General features: G+C 41.4%; 1 protein-coding gene across 1 annotated transcript; it reads left to right on the forward strand.

Moving 5' to 3' along the window:
- Positions 1-5,906: 5,906 nt before the first annotated feature.
- LOC308091306 (long-chain fatty acid transport protein 2-like) lies at positions 5,907-23,909 on the forward strand. The gene is made up of 11 exons (XM_080436803.1): positions 5,907-6,346; positions 7,446-7,589; positions 9,852-10,061; positions 12,986-13,144; positions 14,589-14,713; positions 16,867-17,061; positions 17,788-17,878; positions 18,155-18,353; positions 18,580-18,677; positions 20,717-20,847; positions 22,359-23,909. The coding sequence occupies exons 1-11, from the start codon at positions 5,980-5,982 to the stop codon at positions 22,533-22,535; spliced, it is 1,896 nt and encodes a 631-aa protein (XP_080292929.1). The 5' UTR covers positions 5,907-5,979; the 3' UTR covers positions 22,536-23,909.
- The last annotated feature ends 1,233 nt before the right edge of the window (positions 23,910-25,142 follow it).

Genomic DNA, 25,142 nt, shown 5'->3' on the forward strand with positions numbered 1-25,142 from the left:
TTCAGCTCTGAATCACAGATTACAATAAATATTATTGTTATTGCAACTTTTATGACAATTTTGTGGAGGAGTTTATGCTTTGATAGCTGATTAATCAAACCTTTTAGAAGTGAATGACAGCATAACTCTGTTTGTTTGATTGATTGAATATTTATTTTGAAAAGACATGGAAACAGTACATGGAAGTACAATTCACAATACAAGGTCCTCTAAACTGGATCTGGATTTAAAATGAGATCCCCACGCACTCAAATTATGAGGACATTTAAGAAAACAGACAGATACACTACTATGCAGAACGTCATACAATCAGCTTACAGGTTACTGGTATGAAAAACAGGAAAGATGTACAATTTGACAGTTTGAGGAGGAGGGGGGGTAGGTTAAGACTTTGACAGGGGCCAGTTTGGAATTGCACACTCCTTTACTCCTTTGGGTAGGGCATTCCACATTTTTGTTGTATAGCATGAGAAAGAGTTCATTCCCTTGTTTGTGCCAAATCTGGGTTGAACATGATCAGTGGAGCTGCCTCTGGTGTTATGATTATGGACTTCATTTACGTTTGTGAAATATTTTGACAGGTACATGGGTATCCCAATGTTGTGGTGTATCTTGTAGACCAGGCCCATTGTGAGTTGCTGTACTCTGTCCTCAACCCTGAGCCATCCAACACTAGCAAAATGAGCAGGGGTTAGATGGGTTGTGTGTTTGAGGCCAAGAAGTAGCCTTACCAGTTTGTTTTGGGATGTCTGGAGCCTTGTTTTTAAGGCCTTAGTGGTGTTGTGATACCATGAGAAGCATGCATAGTCAAAATGACCTTGGATGAGGGCTCCTGTGAGAATCCTCAAGGTATTCTTACTGACTAGAGAGTTGATCCTATACAGAAAACGGGTTCTTTGATTGACCTTATTGACACCGGAGAGGTTTGCCTCCAAGATGGAACTGTCTACCTTAATGTGACCAGGTGCTCAGTCTGTCTACCTTAACAACTCATATGCCGCCAATCGCGCATTAATGCGATCTAATAAATAGCGCGCTTGTCCACCAAGATCGCATTAATGCGATCTAGTGATTAATTGGGGTTTATATCTCTGATCGCGCTATTCTGCTTATTTTTCATTCTAGGTTTCGAGTTCCACTTACTTCACCCACACTGGGATCCGGTTTCATGACTCGGGTTCTGTTTCCGGTTTTCTTTTTTTTTTCCCCAGTAATTTTCGGCCAGAATAGGGAAAACCACGGTTTTTCACACGGTATAAAAATCTAACGGAGAGGTCCACTTCTATAATCTATGGTCTGGGTGACGAACAGTCATCGCCGTCGTGTATCACATCGTACTTTTGGCCGATCGGAGAATCTGAGAACACGTCACATCCGGTTTGACGTATTTGACTGTTTGACTCTGTGTGGGGTGGGGGGGGGGGGGGGGGGCGAGCAAGTCAGCGAGCTGATCAAGGTGTCTATTTGCTGCTCTCTAGTGGCAGATTTGTCGTATGTGTTTAAAACAGCACTCAGAAATTACAAAATAAGAAAATAGAAAAACACGCAAATCGCTGGCACAGGGGTGAGTACATTAGGAATAAACTCTGGCAGTCAATGTTAATGTTAATGTGTTTCTTACCACACAGTCTGTCTACCTTAATGTGATAGTTTCTTACCACACAGTCTGTCTACCTTAATGTGATAGTTTCTTACCAGGTGCACAGTCTGGAAGAAATGCTTTACATTCAGAAAATACCAGCATTCAAACTAATGTCCTGAAGGCACTTTTATTGAGTAACTTGACACAGGAAGAATGCAGGCATGCTGCCTGGGTGACATAAATAAACCTGCCTTAAAGTACAAGACCGGTAGCGCATCTGTGTGTCATTTTTAGATTTCTTTGGGCTATTCCATGCCGCTCTATGAGCTTGTAGATCTGCTATTTTGTTGGGGAAAATAGTGAAAGGTTTTGCAAATCTTTGATTATATACGTTTAGTTTTTTTTATTAACTCAAATCTTTGCTTCTGGGGATTCTAAATGTCTTCTAAATCTTACCATTTAAAAAGAAAACGTATGTTGCTATAATATCAGTGGTTCTCAAACTTTTTCATGTCAAGGACCCCCCAAAATGATATGTATTTCTCAGCGGACTCCACCATCTCAAAATATTTTGTTCCAGGGACCCCCAGAAGCAAAGATTTGAGTTAAAAATGTATATTATATTCAAAGATTTGCACACATTTTCACGATTTCCTTAAAAAAAATAGCAGATATATATCTGCTATTTTATTGAATAGCCTTTAGAAATCTAAAGTGACACAGATGTGTTCCCGGATTGAATGGATTAAGGGCAAGACCACTTTGGTAGAGATTTGGGTTGTGTAGTGATCTTGCCATTATGTAACAACAAAGGTGGACAAGAAATCTAAAATAATTGCTCCATTGATAATTCAAAATATGCTCCTCATTGACTTACATTGTACGCTGAAACAGATCTCAAAGTCACTCTTTTAGCACGTGAACAAACGCCCTAGCCCTTTAAGGACATTTTACATGCGTTCTGCTAATGTTTTGATAAATAAATCATTGACATAAGAAGACACTGTCCATGTGCAATAACTGTCCTGAATGCTGAATGAGTTATGGAGTCATGTTTGAATTTGTGCCATAATATTGTTATTCACATTCATAAAGATGTACACTGGACACATGGCTTGGTTTACAGCTAAAGAGGAATTCCACTTTAAAACATTTCTGGGGTCATTTTCACGTCTAACTCTGACATAATGCAATCCAACACCCCAGTGTTTAAGCTGCTTGATTCAGCTTCTGGTGACTGATATCGTCCTTCTAATGAATGTTAGACTCATTGAAAACACACGCCCGCCTCACGGTTCCTTGAGGGGGTTCCAAATGGACCCTTACGGGTGTGTAACTCTGAGAGTGTACAAAAGGAACCAAATGGACCCTTACGTGTCCATTTGGTTCCTTTTGTACACTCTCAGAGTTATGGGGGGGTCCTTGAAATTAAAAGGTTTGAGAACCGCTATGTTAGGGAATTTTAGCAATATGTGTGGACCATCTGTGAAAAAAATTATTACCAATAGCTTTCTTCACCAATGTGTTCTTATAGGTGTCTAGAATCACCTCTCAATTAATGTAAACCCAAATCCTCGTGGAAAATCCTGGAGGGCCAATCAAAGTCCAGGAGCCCAGAGGGCTTGGGTGAAAAATATGAAAAAAATAAAAGTCTAAAATCACAGTAGTAGTGTTACTGTGTAACATCATGTGGATTATGAGGAGGGTCTGGTCTCCTTTTATGATGTGGAGACCAGAGTTCATCTCTACTCTTTCACTGGCTGCACCTTCACTGAGAGACTCTTTCCATTCTTCAGTCCATGTTGGAACCGTAATGGTACAAACTCTGCTCCTCTGATCATCTCTCCTGTCAATCACACTGTTTGAATCCTTACATTTTACAATGATGGTGGCACTTACAATAGAATGTGCAAATTACACAGTATAATTGTAACTCTTAACAAACCTGCTTATCTGCAGCAGTCGGTGCCTTGCTCAAGGACGCTTCATCCAGTTCAAAACACTGGTGACGACCTACAAGGCAGTCAAGGTCACGTCACCTCCTGACCTTAAGGACACGATCCACCCCTACACCCCTTCACACTTTGCATCAGATGTCACTTTTTTCTTTTTTTTACCAAATTATGTAGAAACGGTGTGGTGGGTCATGTGACAATGAGCATCAAACAGGGTTCTGATACTCCATACTGTTTGACCAGTGGTGTGTTCTAGGTTTTTTCGGAGAGTATACGATGCGATACGATGCGCGTGGTCGTGGGTATACGCTCTCGCGTTTTCAATGGATGAAATGGTTATTAGACTGTATACGGCGTATACAGCGTATAACGGTAGAACACATCACTGTGTTTGACTGTAATCGGATTCATAAATGTGTGGGCGGGCTGGGACCTATTTCTAATCCAAAAAAACAAAACATATCACGAACACAACATCCAATCAACCCCAAATTACAATCACATATATAGTATCACATACATCACACACACACATATAAATATATATATAGGCTATATATATATATGTATAGCATCACATGCAACGCACGCACGGACATATGTGCTATCGAAGACGAGACTTTTTATTTTATTTTGGGTCATTTAAACTCAAATAATATTTTGTATACAATGAATATATATATATGTATGTATATATGTATAATATACTCTGTTCTCTGTGTATAATATGATATCATATGTATATATGTATAATATACTCTGTACTCTGTACTCTGTATAATATACTCTGTTCAGACATTCATTCATATACATATATTATATGTATATGAATGAATGTCTGAACAGAGCAGGGAACATTGTGGAGGACAGTGACAGTAGATTGACTCGCACCAGAATCATCACCTGTTCCACCTGATGCCCTGTGGGGGGTGCCACAGGTCTATCAAACGGAGCTTTTTCCCCAGAGCCATCATTGTATTAAATGCAACCTACTTTGATGGATGAGGCAGTATTGTGTTGTTATAAAAAATATGGTTTTCTTTCACTTCCTGAAAAGTTAATCTTTTGTACATTGGTTCAGGCAGAAATTACTGCCTGACAGCAGAGATATGTATTATTATTATTAGTATTATTAGCACTGCAATGCATTATGCATTTTATACCTCAGCTACACTCAGATATTTATGTTGTATTTTATTACTGCAGTATTTGCCATGGTTCACATGACGCTCGTGACGGCTCGTCTGTCACTCATAGAACCACTGGTTTGCAAATGTTTTACATTTACAACCCTTACATCTACATAAACGTTCACATTTCAAACATAAAGTGCTGACCCCACGGCCACGGATGTAAAAAGTTAAAGTGCACTGGTCTAAGTACCCGTATCTTCCGTATTGTTCAATAAAAAGCTTTTAAATCCAATTGCCGGCCATTTTCTTCAAACGTTCCGCATTTTTTTCAACCACGCGACCTTATCGGTTGGAAGGTGTATTGCACTTTGATACATTACAAACAAAATAAAAAATAGATAAAACATGGCCGCCAATTGGATTAAAAAGCTTTTTATTGAACAATACGGAAGTCCTTTCCTGTGTTTTCACTGTTTGTTTGTTTTGTTTTCTCTGTTCGTTTTGTTTTCTCTATCTACTGAAACAAACAGTGAAAACACACAGAGGGCAAAGTTTCTGCAGGTAAACAAACAGTCAGGGAGAAAATAAATACAATGTTATGTAAACACAGGGAAGAGTTCACATATGATCATTTTGGGGGGTCCCCAGTTCAAACATGATTTTGAGGGGTTCCCCCGTTCAAATATGATTATTTTATTATTTATTAAAAAAAATTGGGGGGGGGGGGGTCCCCAGTTCAAACATGATTTTGGGGGGTCCCCAGTTCAAATATGATTATTATTCAGTCCCGGACTGAAAAGGTTGAGAACCTTAGCCTTAGATTATATATCATAGATGTATTTTATCGATTTTTTTTCTTTCTTTTTTTCTACGAGTCTTAGTGACCCCCCCCCCCCCCCCCCCCCCCCCCCCCCCCCAGTTTGCCCTGAAATGTCACCAGTAAAGCCCGTATTTCTCCAAACATGTACAAATATAAAATATGAGGCGGTGGAGTTAATAGACTCTCGTAGATACGAAAGTAAAAGTCAGACTCGATTAAATACATATACAATAGTCTTGATCTAAGGCTAGAGAAACACTGAACTGGATGAGGGAGAAAGTGAATGAAGTGTGTGATAAATGAATGAAATCAACACAATGTGGGGAGAGAGAGAGAGAGAGAGAGAAAGGAGGAGGAGAATAACAAGCCCCGCCCCCTCAGTTGAACTTTGTCACACATTCAGATTCAGCCTCAAAAACAACTCGTTTCTTTTAGGGAGAAAAAAACCCCCAAAAACCCCAAAAAGTTTAGTTTAAAAAAACCTCCACCATGTCCGTGTGGTTGCCCTCCTCTCTGACCACCCTGACCTCCCTGACCTCTCTGCTGGTGGCTCTGGCCGTGGTTCTAACGGTGTTCCTCAGATCTGTAAACCCTCATCTAGGAGCAGATGTCTCCTACATGCTGAGGACCCTGCGCCTGGGTCTGAGGCTCATCTCCTACAAGAAGCTCAGACCCTTCTACAGTCTGCTGGACAGGTTTCTGGACCGGGCCGGGAGACACCCGGACAAGACCTTCGTCCACTTTGAGGGCCAGCAGATCTCCTATGGATCCATGGACCGCCGTAGCAACAGGCTGGCCAGATGTCTGCAGAGACACGCCGGGCTGAGGGAAGGCGACGTGGTGGCTCTGTTCCTGGGTCTGTATCTATTATGATGAGTCTCGGTCTCTAACTGCCTAATAGTCACTGGACATCTGCGCGGAAAGCCTGTACTTCTCCTTACATTGTACATATTCAACATATAAAGTGCTGATCCTGTAGCGACGGATGTTAACTAGACATTAGAAACCTGTGTTTAATGTATTAGTCCGTATTTTTCAATGTAAGTGTGTTTTAATCCCGTCTGTGTCCGATTCTGTCGTAAATTCCCTGTATTCCTCAAAAGGTGGTAGTGGCGGATCGCAGCAGGTGAAAGCCGGTATTACACAATGTAAACAGGAAGTAAACGAGGGGAAATGTAGCATTCAGCAACAGACGGGATTAAAACACATATCTATTGAAATATAGGGACTAATACAGTAAACTAAGAGCCCGAGTGCCGAGTTAACATCCGGGGCAACCGAGTCAGCACCTTATATTTTGCATTTGTACATGTTCGGAGAAATACGGACTTTACTGGTGAAAGTTCAGGACGCTCTGGGGGGTGCAGCCCAAGTCTATCGAAAATCGATCCAAGGCTATAAAGTCTGTCGATGCTTTTCAACAGAGAACTGAACACCTTCCTTCATAACAGTTTTATTAAAACAACTGTTGTTAACTTTCTTGTGGTTCTCAAACTTTTTCATGTCAAGGACCCCTAAAAATATGTATTTGGTGGACCCCCATTTCTAAATATGTTGTTCCAGGGACCCCCCAGAAGCAAAGATTTGAGTAAAACATTTTTTATATATATCCAATGATTTGCACACATTACCAATTTTTTTCAAAAATAGCAGATCTACAAGCTCATAGCGCTATGAGCTTGTAGATCTGCTATTTTTGAATGGCGAAGGTATACAATAATGGTTAAAGTGGTTAAAATCTAAAGTGACACAGATGCTTTCCAGTTTTTAATGGGTTAATAAAGCTATTCTGGGTTTTACCCCTGGGGTTTAAATGTTTTTGAAACCCTCCTTTTTTAGATTGTTTTTATGCAAATGTTATTTTTTTAATTCTGTACTGTAGAACTTTGAGATTTGTTCCAAATGTAAAGTGCAATATAAAGAAAACATATTGTTATTATTATTATTATTATTAGGGAACGAGCCGAGCTACATCTGGACCTGGCTGGCTCTGGCCAAACTGGGCTGTCCTGCTGCCTTGCTCAACTTCAACATCAGGTCCAAGTCTCTGGTTCACTGTTTCTCCTGTTCTGGAGCCAAGACGCTCATAGCATCTGAAGGTAATACTATAATATCACTAGTCTCTATATAATAATATCACTAGTCTCTATATAATAATATCACTAGTCTCTATATAATAATATCACTAGTCTCTATATAATAATATCACTAGTCTCTATATAATAATATAACTAGTCTCTGGTCCGCTGCTTCTCATGCTCCGGAGCCAAAACCTTCTAAATACATAAATCTTGTATAGGGGTCGTTGCGACAGTCACCACACTGGTGATGAGTGTCCTTGATGATCGTCTCACACCGTTTCTCGTACATTCCCAGTAGACAGGGGAGCTTCACCTCCGACGACGCTCTGGGCCGTCCGGCGTCCGCACCACCCTCTGTAACGCCCGTTGAGGCCTGTAGCTCCCAAACACCACCCTCTGTAACGCCCGTTGAGGCCTGTAGCTCCCAAACACCACCCTCTGTAACGCCCGTTGAGGCCTGTAGCTCCCAAACACCACCCTCTGTAACGCCCGTTGAGGCCTGTAGCTCCCAAACACCACCCTCTGTAACGCCCGTTGAGGCCTGTAGCTCCCAAACACCACCCTCTGTAACGCCCGTTGAGGCCTGTAGCTCCCAAACACCACCCTCTGTAACGCCCGTTGAGGCCTGTAGCTCCCAAACACCACCCTCTGTAACGCCCGTTGAGGCCTGTAGCTCCCAAACACCACCCTCTGTAACGCCCGTTGAGCCCTGTAGCTCCCAAACACCACCCTCTGTAACGCCCGTTGAGGCCTGTAGCTCCCAAACACCACCCTCTGTAACGCCCGTTGAGGCCCGCAGCTCCCAAACACCACCCTCTGTAACGCCCGTTGAGGCCTTCAGCTCCCAAACACCACCCTCTGTAACGCCCGTTGAGGCCTGCAGCTCCCAAACACCACCCTCTGTAGCGCCGTTAGGCCGGTGGTGCAGCTCCCATACACCACCCTCTGTAACGCCCGTTGAGGCCTGTAGCTCCCATACACCACCCTCTGTAGCGCCCGTTAAGGCCTGCAGCTCCCATTCACCACCCTCTGTAGCGCCGTTAGGCCGGTGGTGCAGCTCCCAAACACCACCCTCTGTAACGCCGTTAGGCCGGTGGTGCAGCTCCCAAACACCACCCTCTGTAACGCCGTTAGGCCGGTGGTGCAGCTCCCATACACCACCCTCTGTAACGCCCGTTGAGGCCTGCAGCTCCCATACACCACCCTCTGTAGCGCCCGTTGAGGCCTGCAGCTCCCATACACCACCCTCTGTAGCGCCCGTTGAGGCATGCAGCTCCCATACACCACCCTCTGTAGCGCCGTTAGGCCGGTGGTGCAGCTCCCATACACCACCCTCAAAATATATAATAATAATATATATATATTATTTCCAACTGATTTTTATAGGCTATACATAACAATCTTTTATTTTTGGGCGGTGAAACCGCCCCTATATGTGAGGTTTGGACATCGACATTCGATTGCACCCCCCAACCCTGCTTTGTGATTGGCCACCAGTGTACCCCCCTAACCCTGCACCGTGATTGGCCAATCACAGTCTATTCAGGACTGTGATTGGCTAGTGAAACATGACACATGTGCATAGCCCTATAAATAGGACTATGCACTTTAAAAAAACACATTTATGTTTTTTTTTAAGTTAGGGGTGTACAATGGTTGGTCCACAATATTACTTTTCTTTAAGTGAACTTCCATCACTGTGATGACCACTGTGACCACACCGCCCACTTCACACTGGGTGTGATTTTTTTCCTCTTCTTTAGAAATATTTTCTTTCACATCAGGATGTAATAATCATTAGACTCAGATTAATAACCCACCTATATCTCCCACACTCCCTCCCAGTCAGAGAGAATTTGGTGTAATTTGCATATAGATGCGAGTGGACTTAATTTAACTGACTAAACTAAAAAGATGTGTACCAGTGATCATTGATTGATTGATTGAATATTTTATTAGGCAAAAAAAATTAACGGCATTACATTAATAATACTTTGTCTAAAAGGTCCGTCCAAAAAAGTCCTTGCGGTCTTGTTTCATCATCACCCTCCCCTGGGCCAATGTTGGCACCCGTGCCTAAGCTTGCCTACCCCTGTATTATACGCACGCACGCACACAGTTTTAGTGTTGCTCTGTGGCATGCCAGTATGCCATTTGTGAACCATTTCGCCCTAGTGGCTACATTTTTTATGGCAGATCTTCTTAAATATCCACCATCTTTGGTAACAGTAAAGATGATGTTGATGATGATGATGATGAGAGGGTGTCTGTTTGTCTCAGATCTCAGGGAGGCCGTGGAGGAGGTTCTACCCACACTCAGAGAACAGGGCATCTCCGTGTTCATCCTATCAGAGAGCAGCAGTGTGGAGGACATCACCTCGCTGTCCGACAAGATCAGCCAAGAGTCTGACCAGCCTCTGTCCCGTCAACTCAGAGCCAACGTCACCGTGAGGAGCATCGCTCTGTACATCTACACCTCAGGAACCACAGGTAACTCACCATGAGGAGCATAGCTCATACATCTACACCTCAGGAACCACAGGTAACTATAGCTCTGTACATCTACACCTCAGGAACCACAGATAACTATAGCTCTGTGCATCTACACCTCAGGAACCACAGGTAACTCAATGCCACTTTGACTATGCTTGCATCCTCTTGGTTCTCCAACATCTCAATGCCACTAAAAACTATAAGCTTCAGACTAGAGGTCTTCACGGGTGAAATATAAATACCCGAACTCAAATGGACCCGTGATTTTTTTACGCGGAACCAAATGGACCCGGCCTATGGTCCAATATGAAGGACCGATACCCGAATGGACCCGCGAAAAAAATACCCGTAACCCGAAATTGAGATCCGGACCCGAACAGCACCGAGAGCTGTCGGAAACAGACCCGTATAGAACCGTGACATACAAGAACCGAACCCGTACATAACCCGAGCCTCCGAAAAACCCGAACGCAAAATTGTTTGCCAACATCATTAGTACAAGTTGTCCAGCGTTAAATAAGACTTGTTTCATACTTTCTTACCTAAATGTATAGCCTCCATGATTATGATGTATAATCCCAGTCAATGCTCATTGGACAGCTATACAAAAATAAATCCACGTTCTAGATGTTTGTAATCCTTCTTCATAACTATAACTATAATCCACGTTAATTTCTAATGTTAAACCACATTTAATGTTGTTTAACATTATAATTGGCTTTGGAGTTTCCATTGTGCTTTGAGTATACCGGTAACAACATGTTGATATTAACTCGATTATTGTACCATTTTTAACCATTAACCAAAGCGTTACGTTAATCGACAATATTTGATATAACTGGTGTATATAAATGAGTGGGTAAAATATGTCCAAGGATTCGTCGGTGATGTCACATCAGATCGCCGACGAATCCTTGCTATCTTTAAAACAACTTCGAACATGGCGTAGCGTCCGTCGCTACTTCCTTGTTGCATAGTGACATCACTGTCGAATCCTTGGTATCTTTGTCCTAGCCTTTCAACGTGTGTGTTGATCAGCGCCGTTAATATGTGCTGTAGTCTTTGCTCGTGGTAGTGAAACACTAAACAGGATTATTATTTCATGTCAACATTCAAGTACAAGTATCAGAATATGTAACTCAGGTAAAGTAATGCGCCACTCTGCAAGTTTAACTAAAGTTTTCCACCTGTCCAAAGTTGTTCCTAATACAGACAGAGCCTTCGGTCAAGAAAGACGATCATCAAGGCTAATACAGACATAAATATGTTTTAATCATCCTATGCTTGTTAATATATCGCCATTATAACATTATGTAGTGATATGATAATATAGATAACAGCCAGTCATTGACTGCGTCACTGCCAGTCTGTCTTCTGAGTGACCGACCTCCCTCCCTCCACCCGGGTATTAATGGAACCGTCCATTTCACAGTCTAAGCCCCGAGACCCCCCGCTCGCCGGGTCCACTCGGGTATTAGTGGAACCGTGCATTTCACAGTCTGAGCCCCGAGAAACCCGCTCGCCGGGTCAACTCGGGTATTAGTGGAACCGTCCATTTCACAGTCGGAGACCCGAGACGGACTGTACCGGCTCCGACCCGGACCCGGAGTCACTTCTTGTGAATGGACCCGTGACCGAGCACGGGTATTTCGGGTTACATGCCTAACCCGACGAGCTCTACTTCAGACCTCCCAAAAGAAACCGGTTCGGCTACTTAGCCCATGGCCCAGCTAATCCAACACGTTTTGCTAGTCTGGGATGGCTCAGGGTAGAGGACAGGGTTAAGCAAATACAAATGGGATTGGCATTTAACTCTTTCACTGCCAGGAATTCATTAGAAATCCAAGAAAATTTGACTTTTGTGAATCCTTTAAGATAGTCAAAGGGGCAGAGCCCTCAAAAGCCACCGTGATTCAATACACCAAGTGAATTATCAACATCTAAAGCTCCTTACACACCGGAGGCGATTTTTTCATGCGAATAATACGTTTAAAAAAAAACGTTATAAAGTCAATGCAAGCTTCCATGGAGCGAAAAAGCGAAGCGAAAAAGCGTCTTTTAATTATTCGGGACGAGTCCGAATTTTGAATCGCCGGTGTGTAATGACCTTAAGGCTTGCAAAGCGTGGAAAACAACAGCGAAAAACCCATTTTCTCTTTGTATGTATACTCACCAAAGAACAAACCCACCGTATATACCGGCGACCGTATACTGGGGTTCAAACACTGTAACCCAACACACACCGCCGTTTAACAGCCCTCAGCCGTAAACGGGGTGTTCAGAACGAAGGTTACGCATGCAACCTGGTTAAACACTGCAAATCAACACGCTCGCCCGATCATGAGAGCTTAGCTGCATACGGGGCAAAAGACAGAACTGTGCGTAGGTTACCTACACACCTGCTGTTTTCATCATTTATCGAGAAAAGACCCATTGTATAGCCGAGCTGATATGGGGGTCTGAACACTGTGACTCAACACACACGCCCCAACACAAGCTCTCAGCTGTATTCAGGGCAAAGACCGAACCATGTGTAGGCTTCCTACACCTGATGCATATACTGTCACTCGCCTATGTATTATTAGCCTGTGGCCGCATACAGGGAGGATAAAACAGTGTATATGCCTCTTATACTTACCAAGCCCCCCTACAAAGCTTTGCTTAGCTGAAAAACACTGTCATGCTTATATAGAGCTACATTAATCACAGGTAACTCCACACCGGTACACACCTGTACACACCTGTACAACTCATATTTGTTTTACAGGTTTACCTGAAGCATCCTTGGTGACTGTTTGTTTGTTTGTTTGTTTGTTTGTGTTTGTATCCAGGGTTACCTAAAGCATCCTTGGTGACTGTTTGTTTGTTTGTGTGTTTGTTTGTTTGTTTGTTTGTTTGTTTGTTTGTTTGTTTGTTTCCAGGGTTACCTAAAGCAGCCCTTGTGACTCATGAGAGGGTTTGGGCCGCCTCCTTCATCCAGGCCTCAACAGGAGTGACAGCAGACGATGTTTTCTACATCAACCTGCCTCTGTACCACAGTGCTGGCTTCCTCATCGGCATGGCTGGGTGTATAGAGAGAGGTAATAGTAGTAGTAATAATAATAATAATAATAATACCTCTGTACCACAGTGCTGGCTTCCTCATCGGCATGGCTGGGTGTATAGAGAGAGGTAATAGTAGTAATAATAATAATAATAATAATAATACCTCTGTACCACAGTGCTGGGTTCCTCATCGGCATGGCTCGGTGTATAGAGAGAGGTAATAATAATACTAAATATAGCAACGCTGCTTGCAGCATTGTTCAAGCAATGCAAAATGCAAAAAGCGGCATAGAAACATAATAGACTGAACTTGAGAGAGAGAGAAGACCATGCAATTAACACATTAGAATTGGAAACAGCTGAGCAGAGTTCTGAGGGATTGTGGATATTAAAATACATTATCTTTATTATGTTGCTTGCTTGTAATGGCAGATTTCAAACTCTTTTTCAAATGCAGTTATCAAGAAGCTTGCCAGTTTCTCTGCGTCTTCTACACACTAATTGTAGTATTCTAATCAGGCTATGGGGGCGGCCATAGCTGAGTGGTTAGTGAGCCCGCCTAGGGAGCCAGAGGCCCTGGTTGCCCCAGGTACGATTCCAGGCCAGGCCAGCATATTTGTCGATGAAATGAAATTTGTCCCTGAGCAAGACTCTTAACCCCTAGTTGCTCACAGGCCCTCATTGGAAACAAGCCCGCAAGGACTTTCATGAACGTCCTGTTAAAAGGAATTATCCTTATCCTTATCCTATAGCTTTTCATCACAATTTCTGGCCAGTCTGTTTAGCTGGGGCCCGGAATCAAACCTGTGACCTTCTGTTTACCAGGCGTCCTCTCTTCACAATCAGCTGAAACTTCACTGCTTGTTTACACTTTGACACAGTTGATCAACTCGCTGCTTGGTTACACTTTGACACAGTTGATGAAATCTAAAAAACACTTTAAATTTGGGTGAAAGGTGAAAAACTGTCTTTGTCACTCTCTTCATATGATGCCAAATGTTATTGATGTGTTCACACACACACATACAGAGGTTTCATCATTTTATAGTAGGATGACCGTGTCTGTTGTACATTTAGAGTTGTCATTGTTTGGTACATAACGTTAATTCACGATTCACAATCTGTAATTATTCATTATACAACTCAATGTTTTAGTTAGCTCTTACGTCTCACTTGGTATGGACCGGTTTCAGCCAGCTTCAATTTAATATGTGACTAAGGTGATCATAACAGATCAGTCTGTTGTGAGTGAGTTGGGTTTATAATGATATTGAAGAGTTTAAAGTCGTTTTCTGCACTAAACTATCGTGTGTCACCCTAAAGCCTGCATGACACATTTGATGTACTCAGTATTAAAGTAAAGTGTTAATAGTTTTTTTATAGTTATAGTTCTGATGTGCTTATATTACAGGTAATACCATAGTTCTGATGTTCTTATATTACAGGTAATACCATAGTTCTGATGTTCTTATATTACAGGTAATACCATAGTTCTGAGGAGGAAGTTCTCAGCCTCTCAGTTCTGGGACGACTGCAGGAAGTTCAATGTGACGGTGATGCAATACATCGGAGAAACCATGCGCTACCTCTGTAGTACAGCTAAGGTAATAGATTACATTATCTTAGGTAATAAATTACAGAAACCATGTGCTTACGTGCTAAGCACACATAAGGTATTCACTCATCCTACGTAATCTTACAACAGTGGTTTTCAAGTGTTTTGTGTTTTTTTTTGTGGGCAAGAAATCCAAAATAATTTCTCCATTGACAAGAAATTGATTGAGTTACATTGTACGGTGAAGAGGTCTATTTTTATTAGGAAGAAAACCTGGACTGGATCTGCGGATCTTGATCTGGATCTTCAAATAGCAAAATCAACAGGAAGTTGAATTTTTTATGAATAAAAAGAACAGTACTGGGTTATATGGTGTTCTATATGGTCAGAATCAGCTTTGTTTGCGTTTGTTTACGTGCTTAAAGGGATAGTTCACCCCCCAAAATTCTTTTTTTCTATCGATTAGTCACCCCATGGTAGCCTCGGAAACCTGCATGCCTTTTTTTTTGTTACAAAAAAAAAAAGGCTGGGGGAAGATCCCAGGAGCTGTGGTCTCGGAGCGGGAGTGAACCTTGTTATCTCCTAACCAATCAGAGTGCAGAGGGGCGTCGCTCTAAATTTGGTGACGTCAGCGTGTTCCGTGCACAGGTGGGGGGGGGGGGGAGGGGAGGCGGGGACATAGATTGGTGAAGCAATAGAAAGCGCCGCAGGAATCCGGGCGCCTGGGTTTGGATCCGCCCTTCAAGACCATCGATTGGGCTCGTTCTTTCAGTCTACCCCATGGAGACTTGAATTCATGGATATATTTTTTTCATTCCTAAGACAATAATTTGATGACCAGCGGACCGGTAGGCAGCGGTTCCGGTAGGAGACACAAAGGAGACTCTTTGTGTCTCCTACCGGAACCGCTGACGGTTATCAAATTATTGGCTTAGGAATGCGACAAAAACAAAAAAACATCCATGAATTCAAGTCTCCATGGGGTGACTAATCGATAGAAAAAAAGTATTTTTGGGGGTGAACTATCCCTTTAAACAACCTCCTCCAGTGTGGTTTTGCCGTGCAATGTAAGTCGATGAGGAGTATATTTTGAATTATCAATTTCTAGTCAATGGAGAATTTTCCCTCAGTAAAATAAAGGTAAATTACTTCAAGGTCAAAGTCGATGACACAATCATCACTAGCAAAGAAGAGATTACCTATTTGGGATGTATTCTTGACAAATACCTGACAGGTGAAAGCATGGCAACAAAGGTGGTCAAAAGAGTAAACCAGAGAACCAGATTTATGGGCAGAGTTTCCTCTTTTGTCAACCCCCAGGCCCTCAGGACCCTCTCAGGGGCCCTGATTCAGCCCCTTTTTGACTATGCTTGCTCCTCTTGGTACTCCAACACCTCAGTGTCACTGAAGACTAAGCTTCAAACCTCCCAAAACAAACTGATTTGACTACTTCTCGGACTGGGGCCCATGACCCACCTCTCTCCCACTCACTTTGCCAGCCTAGGCTGGCTCAGGGTGGAAGACAGGGTTAAACAACTAAAATTGGGACTGGTCTTCAAAATTGTAAATGCAGATTTGCCCGAAATGCCCTCTATACCCGCATATCTGTATAAATACCTCGAAAAAGTTAGTGACACCCACAGTCACGAAACTAGAGGGAGCGTAAACAACAATCTGGTACCACCCACCCATAAAACAAACATGGGCAAATTCTTCTTCTACAGCACAGCCACCAAGGTATGGAATAGTCTAACCCCATCCCTCAAAAAATGCAGTTCGCTGGGCCCATTCAAAACAGCCCTAAAAACTCATCTTTCTGGAGGCCAAAAAAGGAGCTAGTACCAGTTTCCCTGTAGACAGACGACCCCCCCCTCCCTTTGTACATAGTGGTATTTTTTCTCTGTATTTTGATGTTGATTTTTGAACTGTTTGGTTGCTACTATATATGTCTATGAAATTAATTCAAGGACCCCAACGGAAACAAGTCTGCAAGGACTTTTTTGGTCGGACCTTTTAGACAAAAGTATTATAAATGTAACTGTGTTGTTTTACATTCTTTTGCCTAATACAATTTTCAATCGATTAATCAAAAGGCTAGGGTTCAAGTGGTTAAAGATGGAAAGACACCTTGAACACATGGTGTCTTATACTTTGAGGTGATCGTGGAGAAAAAACTAAATCTGTCATTCTTGGTGTTTTCAGAAAGAAAACGAGAAGGATCACAAGGTCCGGATCGCCATTGGAAATGGTGTGCGGTCAGACATCTGGACGGAGTTCCTGAGTCGTTTCGGGGACATCAAAGTGAGGGAGCTGTACGCGGCCACCGAAGGAAACATCGGCTTCATCAATTACACGTCTAAGATCGGCGCCGTGGGCAGAGTCAACTTCCTGCACTCGGTGGGGGTTGTTTTATTTTTGATTGATTACTTTATTAGTCTTACTCTTATGGTGTCTTGGGCCGTGGTGGTACTGCAGGCTCCACTTGCCTGAATGGCCCTCCTTAAAGGCCTCACCATGGGTTTGTTGGGCTTCTTCCTCACGGAAGACACAGGCTGGGGCACTAACCCATACTCTTGTGTGTGTGTGTGTGTGTGTGTGTGTGTGTGTGTGTGTGTGTGTGTGTGTGTGTGTGTGTGTGTGTGTGTGTGTGTGTGTGTGTGTGTGTGTGTGTGTGTGTGTGTGTGTGTGTGTGTGTGTGTGTGTGTGTGTGTGTGTGTGTGTGTGTGTGTGTGTGTGTGTGTGCGTGCGTGCGCGCGTACCCACCCGATATACTGCTCCATATATATATGTATACATATATATATATATATATATACACACACACACTAACCCAACCCATACTGCTCCCGGGTGCCGTCCACATTCCCGCTGTCAACCGTCTCTCCGGTGATCACCAGACTGTTGCATATTATACATTGAAGTTTAATATTTCACAGAGTTATTCCCCTACACGTTGATACAGTTAAATATTTAATATTCCACAAAGGTTCTATACACTGATACAGTTTAATTTGTAATATTCCACAGAGGTTCTACACACTGATACAGTTTAATATTTAATATTCCACAGAGGTTCTGCACACTGATACAGTTTAATATTTAATAATATGTGATATTTCACAGAGGTTCTTCCCCTACACGCTGATTAAATTCGATGTGGAGAAAGAGGAACCGGTGAGGAACTCTCAGGGTCTCTGCATTCCAGCAGACAGAGGTGAGAATTAACCTTATGTTGTTGTTGTTACTATTATTATTATTATTATTATTATAGTATGTGTCTCTCATTCATATGAACTTTATGTGTCTCTCATTCAACTATGATGAGGCAGTATTGTTTTTCATTTCTTTAATTTAAATTAAATTACAATTTTGGACATAGCTGGTTTCTGCCCGACAACAGAGATAATACGTTCTAATAATAATGTTGTTCATGTTTGAGTTTCCAGACTATTTTGTGTCCATACTATACTATCTTGTTGTTGTCTTTAAGGTGAGACTGGACTGTTGGTTGGAAAGATCACTAAAATCTCTCCGTTCGTCGGCTACGCGGGGAACACTCAGCAGACGGAGAAGAAGCGTCTCTTTGACGTGGTGAGGAAAGGAGACCAGTACTTCAACACAGGAGATCTGCTCTGGATCGACCAGGAGAACTTTGTGTATTTTAAGGATCGAGTCGGTGACACTTTCAGGTGAATTTCTCTCTCGGCCTCTAAACTCCACCATAATCAGTCACTATCATCGTTTTATCATGATAAAAAAAAGACGCTCACAATAATCGTTTCGCAGAGATTTTAATTCATGGTGAAATTGTCCTTGGTCATAAACTGGGATCAAATAGCTTTTTTTTTTACTATTTTTTAAAAACATTTTAAAAGATTACTGTGTGTGTGTGTGTGTGTGTGTGTGTTGTGTCAGGTGGAAGGGAGAGAACGTTGCCACGTCTGAGGTTGCAGACATTCTCACCATGGTGGACTGTATTGCTGAGGCAAACGTTTACGGGGTCAAAGTTGAAGGTAAATGCACTTTGAACTTAAGATCCATAGATCTGAAAAGAGGTACAGTATGGTAATATAATAGGATGTATGGATATGAGGTACAATTTACTATATACAGTATAGTAATTGATCAGACACTCCAGAGTGACTTACAGTGAACAAGGTAGAATACAGAGAGACAGTGTAGTGTCTCAGTAAACTATAGGATCATAGAATACAGAGAGACAGTGTAGTGTCTCAGTAATCTATAGGATCATAGAATACAGAGAGACAGTGTAGTGTCTCAGTAAACTATAGGATCATAGAATACAGAGAGACAGTGTAGTGTCTCAGTAAACTATAGGATCATAGAATACAGAGACAGTGTAGTGTCTCAGTAAACTATAGGATCATAGAATACAGAGAGACAGTGTAGTGTCTCAGTAAACTATAGGATCATAGAATACAGAGACAGTGTAGTGTCTCAGTAAACTATAGGATCATAGAATACAGAGAGACAGTGTAGTGTCTCAGTAAACTATAGGATCATAGAATACAGAGAGACAGTGTAGTGTCTCAGTAAACTATAGGATCATAGAATACAGAGACAGTGTAGTGTCTCAGTAAACTATAGGATCATAGAATACAGAGACAGTGTAGTGTCTCAGTAAACTATAGGATCATAGAATACAGAGAGACAGTGTAGTGTCTCAGTAAACTATAGGATCATAGAATACAGAGACAGTGTAGTGTCTCAGTAAACTATAGGATCATAGAATACAGAGAGACAGTGTAGTGTCTCAGTAAACTATAGGATCATAGAATACAGAGAGACAGTGTAGTGTCTCAGTAAACTATAGGATCATAGAATACAGAGAGACAGTGTAGTGTCTCAGTAAACTATAGGATCATAGAATACAGAGAGACAGTGCAGTGTCTCAGTAAACTATAGGATCAAAGAATACAGAGAGACAGTGTAGTGTCTCAGTAAACTATAGGATCATAGAATACAGAGACAGTGTAGTGTCTCAGTAAACTATAGGATCATAGAATACAGAGAGACAGTGTAGTGTCTCAGTAAACTATAGGATCATAGAATACAGAGACAGTGTAGTGTCTCAGTAAACTATAGGATCATAGAATACAGAGACAGTGTAGTGTCTCAGTAAACTATAGGATCATAGAATACAGAGAGACAGTGTAGTGTCTCAGTAAACTATAGGATCATAGAATACAGAGAGACAGTGTAGTGTCTCAGTAAACTATAGGATCATAGAATACAGAGAGACAGTGTAGTGTCTCAGTAAACTATAGGATCATAGAATACAGAGACAGTGTAGTGTCTCAGTAAACTATAGGATCATAGAATACAGAGACAGTGTAGTGTCTCAGTAAACTATAGGATCATAGAATACAGAGAGACAGTGTAGTGTCTCAGTAAACTATAGGATCATAGAATACAGAGACAGTGTAGTGTCTCAGTAAACTATAGGATCATAGAATACAGAGACAGTGTAGTGTCTCAGTAAACTATAGGATCATAGAATACAGAGAGACAGTGTAGTGTCTCAGTAAACTATAGGATCATAGAATACAGAGAGACAGTGTAGTGTCTCAGTAAACTATAGGATCATAGAATACAGAGAGACAGTGTAGTGTCTCAGTAAACTATAGGATCATAGAATACAGAGAGACGGTGTTGTGTCTCAGTAAACTATAGGATCATAGAATACAGAGAGACAGTGCAGTGTCTCAGTAAACTATAGGATCATAGAATACAGGGAGACAGTGTAGTGTCTCAGTAAACTATAGGATCATAGAATACAGAGACAGTGTAGTGTCTCAGTAAACTATAGGATCATAGAATACAGAGAGACAGTGTAGTGTCTCAGTAAACTATAGTCACATTTTCTACATCAAAAGTAACCAACAAACTGTACTAATTTCAAACATGGGCCAAATTGCAAATATTACCTAAGAAAGAGTAACAAATTTAGGATCGGTATGGCTGCCATCACATTGACAGAAGTATATATCTAGTATATATTATTATATTATATGTATTATATATTATACAGGTCATGAGGGGAGGATCGGTATGGCTGCCATCACGTTGACAGAAGGGTCGGACTGGAACGCTGGTGAAACCTTTAAACTAGTCAGCAGCTACCTGCCTTCCTACGCAAGACCTCGCTTCATCAGGATCCAGGTACACTTACTCCATAAGTCATGTTTTACAATGTTTACTGTGTGTGTGTGTGTGTGTGTGTGTGTGTGTGTGTGTGTGTGTGTGTGTGTGTGTGTGTGTGCGCGTCTGTGCGTCTGTGCGCGTGTGGCATGCTTCTTGACTCCATTTTTTGTTACATCAACCCCCTGATATTTTAATTTTTCAAGTTTAAACTTGAACAAATAATGTATTCATTTAGAACAAATGATTGTATTTCCCTTCTGCAAATTCTTCAGTCTTATTTATTTTCTTAATCGTTATTTAAACAATATAAAACCAATTAAATAAAGTTTGTTATTCAAAACCTTTTTAATATTTGCAATAGTTAATACAATATTGTGAACTTCTCTTAAATGAGATATTCATCCAGATTAACTCATTCAGTGCCAATGACGTCGCAGACGTCACGTTTTTCATAAGCCCAGAGTGCCAATGACGTCTGAGACGTCATGAAAAAAAAAAAAAAAAAAAAAGGTTCAGAACCCAAGATATGATGATTTGAAGATTTGCTGCTCCATTCACTTCTTGTTTAACTTTTTACTGAAAAAGGCTGTATCTCGGCTCCAAAGCACTTTTTTTTACAATGTATTTTTGGCCTTGGCACAGGGGTGATATAGCCAGAAATATTTTTGGCACTTAATGAGTTAAAGGTCATTCAGCATAATTTGAGTAGCAAAGAAATAATAAAGCATATGAATAGTGATTAATATTAGGATAATTGTCTCAATTACCCTGGGCCATTTGGTTCATTTTACCCCACAGCCACCATTTTAGACTAAATTGGCTAGAATAATTCTTCAGACAATTGCTTTGCTAAATTATTCACATGTTTTTATCCATTGGCAAATCACCAACATGTATGATATACATTTTTCGACCTGGGCAAATTTGCTTTGATGCAACAGTCATTCTAACCTGACGTGTGGAAATCTAACTTTGACCGGCATTTTATTTTTTGTAAAATAATGTTTTGTACTTTCCCCAGGTGCTTCCCAATTTTACAGCCAGGTGTAAATGATGGATGTTTAGTAGATTTAAGGTCACATCACATGACAACACAGTTTTCTAGTTTTCTAGATAAAGGGGGTTCAGTTAACCCACTGGCTCATCTTACCCCGTTCTCCCCTACAAGTATTTTTCCTCAGTGGGATTATAATGTTTTGCTGGATGGTAGATAATGTTGAGCTAAACCCCTAAAACCCCCCATAAATGTGCGGCTTGAACAGCGTGGGCCTTCGGTTCACCCCTGGTCTGTTTGCATGCCTATTATTGTGTCGTACTGTTGTTTTATATTAATGTGTTGTACTGTTCCTTTACAGAGCTGTTAATGTGTTGTACTGTTCCTTTACAGAGCTGTTTGGAGTCTTAATGTGTTGTATTGTTCCTTTACAGAGCTGTTTGGAGATGACCGGGACGTTTAAGATGAAGAAGGTGTTTTATATTAATGTGTTACAGAGCTGTTTGGAGCCTTAATGTGTTAACATGTGTTATAGAGCTGTCTGGAGATGACCGGGACGTTTAAGATGAAGAAGGTGAGGTTGGTGGAGGAAGGTTTTGACCCGGACCAGATCTCAGATCCACTTTACTTCCTGGATCCGGAGCAGAAGACCTACGTTCTCCTGACCGAGCAGATCTACAAGTCCATCGCTTCACGGAACATCAAGCTCTAACACCAGTTAAAATAACGGAGGCTCTTTTTGTTCATTCGAAATGTTTAATTGTTCATTCGAAATGTTTAAATCAGTCCCTTTAAAAAAATCTTCCGCCTGTTTGTTGTGGCTGACCAAACAACAGGGTTTCCAGGGCCAAACAACAGGGTTTCCAGGGCAGTGTGCTGTAGAGCGGTCTGGAGCCCAGCGGTTCAAACCCGTCCAGTAGAGATGCGCGGATGGGTTTTTTTGTCACCCAAATCCGCGTTAACAAGTTCATTATCCATCCGCCATCCACCCGCGGTAATTATATCATCCTATTTATAGATCCGCACCAACCGCACCAAATAATTGTTATTTTCCTGACGTTAGTTTTCTTATAAACAATGTTACTCACCACTGTCGCGATGCAGTGACTGTATACAATCCACAACCATGGTAACAACAAGCGCACGTCTTCATTGAGTTACTTTCGCTTTCAACCACTTTGTTGCCATGTCGGCTTTTTATAAGCTTTTTATAAGCGACTTTTGGGCTTGTTTGGCACTTGTTTTGTTTTGGGCTTGTTTTCATAGACCTGGCTGCTTATTTCTCTCGCAAGTTGTCGCAACCTGGCAACACTGGCTGGCTGCAAAGCAACATGTAGTGAGTGGCTATTTTGTGCCTGGTGTAAAATGACGTAATATTAAAATACTACAAACGCACACACGGTGAAATTTAGTGCTTTTAAAAGCTATTAAAGGCCTATAGATTGATATCATTAATTTAATTCCTGCATTATTTCACCCGCGGTTTATCCAATATTAATTAATAATTATATTTGATTGACCCAAATCCACCCAAACTGCGGTTAACTGCGGCAACCGCGGCTAAAACCGCGATCCGCGCATCTCTACCGTCCAGGTTTCCAGCGTCTCTCTTCTGGAGCATGTCAGAACAGGCCAACATTCTGTGAAAACAGCCCAACACTCTCTGAAATCAGTCAACATTTAAGCTCACAACGCCATTATAGATCGGCTATTTTCGGGGGAAGAGATAAGATTTGGTGTAGAGAGAACAAAGGAGGGGACCCCTGGGGGACCCCTTCTTGGGGACCCCTGGGGGACCCCTGTGCTCTAAGAATGCTCCAAAAAAGTTCAGATTCAGATTGCTACCAATACCAGTCGGCTACCAATTTGAATAACTTACTAATTGTATCTACTAATCTCAGGGACAGACTGTAATTAACTGTACTGTTCATGGCTACATTTATGATTAACTGTACTGTACATGGCTACATTTATGATTAACTGTACTGTTCATGGCTACATTTATGATTAACTCTACTGTACATGGCTACATTTATGATTAACTCTACTGTACATGGCTACATTTATGATTAACTCTACTGTACATGGCTACATTTATGATTAACTACTGTACATGGCTACAGCTTGGATTATGTACTGTATAATGTAAATGTACTTTTTCATTAAAACATTGATTACCAGCTGTTGTTTAGTTTTTAAATTAGTTATCTGTACTGAGCTGTGGGTTATTAGTGTGGTATCTGTACTGAGCTGTGGGTTATTAGTGTGGTATCTGTACTGAGCTGTGGGTTATTAGTGTGGTATATACCAGACCTGCTTGGAAGAAATGTGTGGAGTCCGGAGGTGAAGATACGTTCAAGTGTTGTTATTTGTAACATAAACAGAGTAACTACAAACGGTGCCAACAACGCAGGACTGCATCCTTCCAGTCCAAACGTGTGTGTGTGTGTGTGTGTGTGTGTGTGTGTGTGTGTGTGTGTGTGTATCTGGAGGTGTGTGTTCTCTCTATCGACCTATTATAAATATATTATAAACGATTTATTTAAGTAAAGGTAGCGATAACATAGCCTATATACTCTATTACAAGAAAAAGTCCATCTAATCTCAATTTGCTTGAGTAAAAAAAAATAAAGGGTTTTGGACAAACAGTAATGATATGTGATTCTTATAGCAATCTTATTCTTCATACATGTTTGAATCATGCATATTTTACATATTTGAATAAATAGTCTATTTAAAAGCAGTATCTATGGACACATGATGGAATCAATATGAACTTGTATTATTTATAGTATTGGTTCTCAAAGTGGGGTCCGTGGAGGTCCTCCAAGGGGTCCCCAGCAAAATTGTTTAAATTACACCAATAACCCACAAGTAAACATTTTACTTCCTCGTATGATTCCGGGGAGACATCAAATTTCTCTTCTGGGTCTTGAGTCTTGGGACTAAAGACCCAAAAGAGAAATTTGATGCCTCCCCGGGAGCCGGGACCCAAGTCTCAAGACTATTGAGCTAAAAAGTTTGTGAACCACTGCCATTTAGAACAGTGGTTTTCAACCTTTTTCATGCCAAGGACCCCTAAATTGATTTACATTTGGCCGCGGACCCCCATCTGAAAATGTTTTGTGCCAGGGACCCCCAGAAGCAAAGATTTGAGTTAAAAATGTTCGCTTTAAAAATGTATATATATTTCAAAGATATGCACACATTTTCAAGATTTTTCTAAAATAGCAGATCTACAAGCTCACGTTGTGAACTTGTAGATTTTTTTTTTTTGCAGAATGTTCAGAATAAATATTAAGGGTAAAAGGTATTTATG

Source organism: Gymnoscopelus braueri (assembly GCF_963280865.1).
Source record: "Gymnoscopelus braueri genome assembly, chromosome: 9".
In the NCBI taxonomy this organism is placed as follows: Eukaryota; Metazoa; Chordata; class Actinopteri; order Myctophiformes; family Myctophidae; genus Gymnoscopelus; species Gymnoscopelus braueri.